The sequence below is a fragment of the Primulina eburnea genome, chromosome 9 (assembly GCF_022965805.1).
Source record: "Primulina eburnea isolate SZY01 chromosome 9, ASM2296580v1, whole genome shotgun sequence".
Classification (NCBI taxonomy): Eukaryota; Viridiplantae; Streptophyta; class Magnoliopsida; order Lamiales; family Gesneriaceae; genus Primulina; species Primulina eburnea.
This window is the reverse complement of record NC_133109.1, coordinates 1,223,363-1,227,719: the sequence shown is the minus strand read 5'-3', so window position 1 is coordinate 1,227,719 and position 4,357 is coordinate 1,223,363. Positions and strand designations below refer to the sequence as shown.

Genomic DNA, 4,357 nt, shown 5'->3' with positions numbered 1-4,357 from the left:
GATTTCTCAATTTTTACTCGATCGATTTACAATTTTAAAAGAAGAATGTATGCATCACTTGTCATATACACATGCTCTAAATTTTTTTATGGGGAGAAACTTTCTACGTCCTTTCGAAACGAAAGAAATTTCGAGATGCTCCGAGGTTGGAACATACATCACCATTATTGAACCCAACTACATTGTGGTTGTGAAAATTTAAAAAAACATGTGAAAAATGACGTTTGTAAGGTCGTTTATCACATAAGAAAACAAGATAAGCGACATAAAATATATATCATCTACTCCATAAAAATTTGACAAATAAATATGATAAAAACTTGTGTAAGACAGTCTCACGGGTAGTATTTTTTAGACGGATCTCTTATTTAAGTTATACATGAAAAAATATTACTTTTTATGCTAATAGTATTACTTTTTATTGTGAATATCGGTAAGATCGACCCGTCTCACAGATAAAGATTCTTGAGACCGTTTCACAAAAAACGTAATCAATAAATATTATCACATCTTAGAAATAATTTAAATCACAGTATTCCATGTATTAAAAAAACATTCAATCAATTTACAGTAACATCTATAACATTTTTCCTCTAAAACAAAATTTAATCACAAACTCTTCGATAATCTAATTCTCCGATTGATTTCTTTCTCTAACTCTTCAAGCCCTCCTACCTCTTCAAGTTCCTACACCCAAAAAATTAAAAATAAAAATAATTAAACCATTAAAACACACAAAAAAAATGATTTAAATAAAAAAAAATTTATCGAAACCGACCAAAAGAAAAAAGGAAAATCAAGGCCTAAGTGGACAACCTTAGGTCCGAGGAACAGCCCATACGGGACCCCGTTGAACTTCTCCGAATGATGGAGCTGAAATCAGCAAAAACATGTCAACCAACCCAACTTCGATCAAGAATATACATGCATGTATCACAATCAATCGAATGAAAAAGTCTCATTCGACACAAATATTAAATATGAATACATACACGCAACGCAAACATAGAACGTCAATACTTCCCATATGATATTTGTTTATCAAATGTGTGAATTTCCTAAGATACTCACAAAACAAATATGCATACATATATACCTGATGGGCAGAGGCTACTTTCCTAAAATAAGGCACATTTGCGATTGGCCCCACCGGAAATCTTTTGTGGACGAGACCATCGTGGACGAACATGTAAGCAATCCCGAACATGGTTATCCCAAGACCCTGCACCCAATCAGCGCCCTCCACACGTTGAATTTTGAATTGTTTGACTTCAAATAATAGTTTTTTTTTTTTGGGAAAGCAAAATGGAAAATAGTTGGCAAATATTTGTCAGCAAATTTTTTTTGACAAATAGTTGGTACTTTTCAATTGTGATCGTTGAAAAATTCCAGGCAGTGTGAATTCACTCGTGTATACCCAATAGCCACTACTTTAATAAAAAAAAACAAAAAATTGTGTGAGATGTTTTCACATGTCGTATTTTGTGATACAAATATCTTATTTAAGTCATTAATGAAAAAATATTACTGACACCGTCTCACAAAAGACCTAACAAAAGACCTAATCTTAATAAAAAGCTCCCGACCATCAAACTATGTTGGATGAGCTATGATTATTAGTTAATGGCAATCATTATTGGAAAGATTACTAACTAAAAATTTCATAATAATAATAATCAAATAAAGAGAATTGAGAATATATATATACGTACAGCACCAAAACAGAGGCCAGGAATTAGGCCTTTATTGAAGAAACCATACGCCATCAAGGCAATGGCCGGAACAGCATTAATGATAGCAAACACATCATTGAGCTCAAATGGCCCTTCCCTTGGTTTATGGTGCGACTGAAATCAACACAAGAAACAAGAACATCAACCTTAGTTTCGATAAACGTCATTTTATAGTATAAACAAAAAGAGCCCTTTTTGGCTATAAGCCTATGACTTTTAAGGAAAATGTAAAATTCGAAATTTTATGTGTAATCGATTTAAAACTTTAGTGATGAGCTAACCTCGTGCATGTGCCACAATGAAGCATGCCACAGGGCTTCATGTGCCCATCTTGCCCAGAATTCCATTCCCACCTGAATTCAATTTCAAGAAGAGAAATTAATTATCACTTGAAATATATTACTATATCGAAACAGTATAATTACATTTGTTAGGCAACAAATTGAATTGGAATGGACTTACAGCGGCACCAACAGAGAGAGCAAATGTACCAAACATTTCTGTATAAGGTATCTCTCCACCCTGCAGTAAAAAAAGAAGAAAAAAAAAAAGCTGCCCACATTATAATCTCCATTGTTGCTTGTTAAATCAAATTACCCTTTGATTGAATTTTTTCCCCTTTTTTTGATATATAGATTTTAGATGTAATCACGGAGTTGAAATTTTACCTCCATTTGCCAAGAAAATCTGTAGTAAACAGCCATCACGGCCATTGAAGTGATTCCGAAACTGGACATAACCGCCGCAACCAAATAAGTGAACCTCTCCGATCTCTTCCTCTCCATCTTCTCCGCAACCCGCCGGGCGGAGATTTCATTCTCACTCACTTCTCCGCTCTCCACGATTGAATCATCCTCCAAGCCGCCAACTAATCCCTCCGCCAATTTCTCCTCCTCCACCACGAAGCAAACCGTCAAATCGGGCCTGCTCCTCTTAAAACTCGAAATCAAGCGAAATTTCTCGAGAGGGGAGAAAAGCAAAGTGGGCGCAGTGGTCGAGGTGGGGAGACGTGGGGTTTGCTTGAAATGTACCACGGTTCTGCAGCTCGTGGAAAGGGACAATCCGGCGGCCATGGACGGTGGTTCCGGGGAGGTGGTGAAGGATTTTCGAGGGGAGGTCGGGTCAGACGGATGTAGACCACTGGCTGGGTTTGGAGAATTCGCTTTCGGGGTCTGGTTTTATACCGGAGACTGGAGGCTTCTGCATGTGCTGGAAAGGTTCGGTGTTTTCTGTTGGACATTTGACGCTTGTCTTTCTGTAAATTACCAAAATGCCACTCTGTGACGTCGCTGTGTTTCTCTACACAATTTGTTACCATTTAATTTGAATCTATGTCATTATCAATTATAAGTTGATTTGTTATAATTTGTAACTATAATTTATAAAAATATGTTGCTCTCATCTCCCTACAAATAAATTAAGGGTTTTTTTTTTTTGACAGAATTATATAATTTATTACGCTAAAGAGTCATTACAGTCTTCATGCAAAACATCAATAATATAATCTGGTGGTAAAGTCCAGATCATGGGACGAGCGTGGAAACAAGATGCCCTAGCAAGGTTATGGGCAACCTTATTTGCTTGTCGTCGTGTGAAACAGACCTTGTATGATGGTCGTTGACGAAGAGTTACTCGGCACGCAGAAATCAACATTCCAAATTCTGAATCATCTTCACCTCGGGAATTAATTGCGTCGATTACATTTTTTGAGCCTGATTCAAATATTACCTCATGTAGGTCCATGTTCTCTACCCAGCTAAGAGCCTCCTTAAAAGCCATTGCTTCAGCTTCTTTGATTCCCACTAGTCCTGGGAGGGCATTTGTTCTGGCTCTTATGAAGGATCCCGTGCAGTCTCGTAGCACCATTCCCAGTCCTGTCATTCTCCTGTCATTCTGTAGTGTTGCATCTACATTACATTTTAGATTTGGTGCTTGTGGTTTTTTCCAGAGGTGCAGCTGGTTTGCCAACTGCCCATTGGTTTCGGCTGATCTCACTATGCCTCGCACCCCTTTCCAGTCAGATAGCAATTTCATCGCTGCATCAACAACTTGATGGGCTGTAGTCGATATCCTGTTCCATAGTTTCTCATTTCGAGCTCTCCATATACCCCATAGCACCATTGCAATTTTTTCTACTGCTGTTTCAGGAGCCTTACTGAGGATTTGGAATAGCCATTGCACAAAGCCTTCTGCCTCGTTTGATAATGATAGCACTAGTTGCCACATATCGATTTCCTCCCAGCATTGTTTTGCTAGGGGGCAGAAAATGAAGAGGTGCCAGGAATTTTCCCATTCGCTTCCACAGGTAGCACATGAGATTGGTACTGTTATATGTTTCTTTTGAAGATTTCCTCTATTCGGTAAAACGTCCCTAGCTGTACGCCATAGAAAAGTTTTTACCTTGGGTGGGATTTTTAGATTCCAAATTTTCTGCCACTCACCTTCGATCCTATTATCTGCACCCGCCCCTAGGATCTCTTGAGCAATTTTGTACCCTGAGCGTACTGCGTATTGCCCATTATTCCCATGATGCCATATGTATTTGTCTCTTTCAGTGTCCAGGTGCATAGGGATGTTCAGTATTTCTGTAGTGACCCGTTCCAGAATCACCTACTAATCAGAAC

At 38.1% G+C, this 4,357-nt stretch overlaps 1 protein-coding gene across 1 annotated transcript; it reads right to left on the bottom strand.

Annotated features, from left to right (window-relative positions):
- Window positions 1–518: 518 nt before the first annotated feature.
- LOC140841030 (beta-carotene hydroxylase 2, chloroplastic-like) lies at window positions 519–2,906 on the bottom strand. The gene is made up of 7 exons (XM_073208190.1): window positions 2,402–2,906; window positions 2,196–2,255; window positions 2,015–2,086; window positions 1,713–1,847; window positions 1,097–1,222; window positions 817–873; window positions 519–687 (listed from the first exon to the last, which is right to left on the bottom strand). The coding sequence occupies exons 1-7, from the start codon at window positions 2,804–2,806 to the stop codon at window positions 610–612; spliced, it is 933 nt and encodes a 310-aa protein (XP_073064291.1). The 5' UTR covers window positions 2,807–2,906; the 3' UTR covers window positions 519–609.
- Between the last annotated feature and the right edge of the window lie 1,451 nt (window positions 2,907–4,357).

Excerpts from the sequence above, each read along its gene's own strand:
- LOC140841030 (XM_073208190.1), bottom strand. The coding sequence starts at position 2,806 with ATGGCCGCCGGATTGTCCCTTTCCACGAGCTGCAGAACCGTGGTACAT. Across the intron at positions 1,848-2,014 it reads CATTGTGGCACATGCACGAG|TCGCACCATAAACCAAGGGA; the intron begins GTTAGCTCATCA and ends TGTTGATTTCAG. Across the intron at positions 874-1,096 it reads AAGTAGCCTCTGCCCATCAG|CTCCATCATTCGGAGAAGTT; the intron begins GTATATATGTAT and ends TGCTGATTTCAG.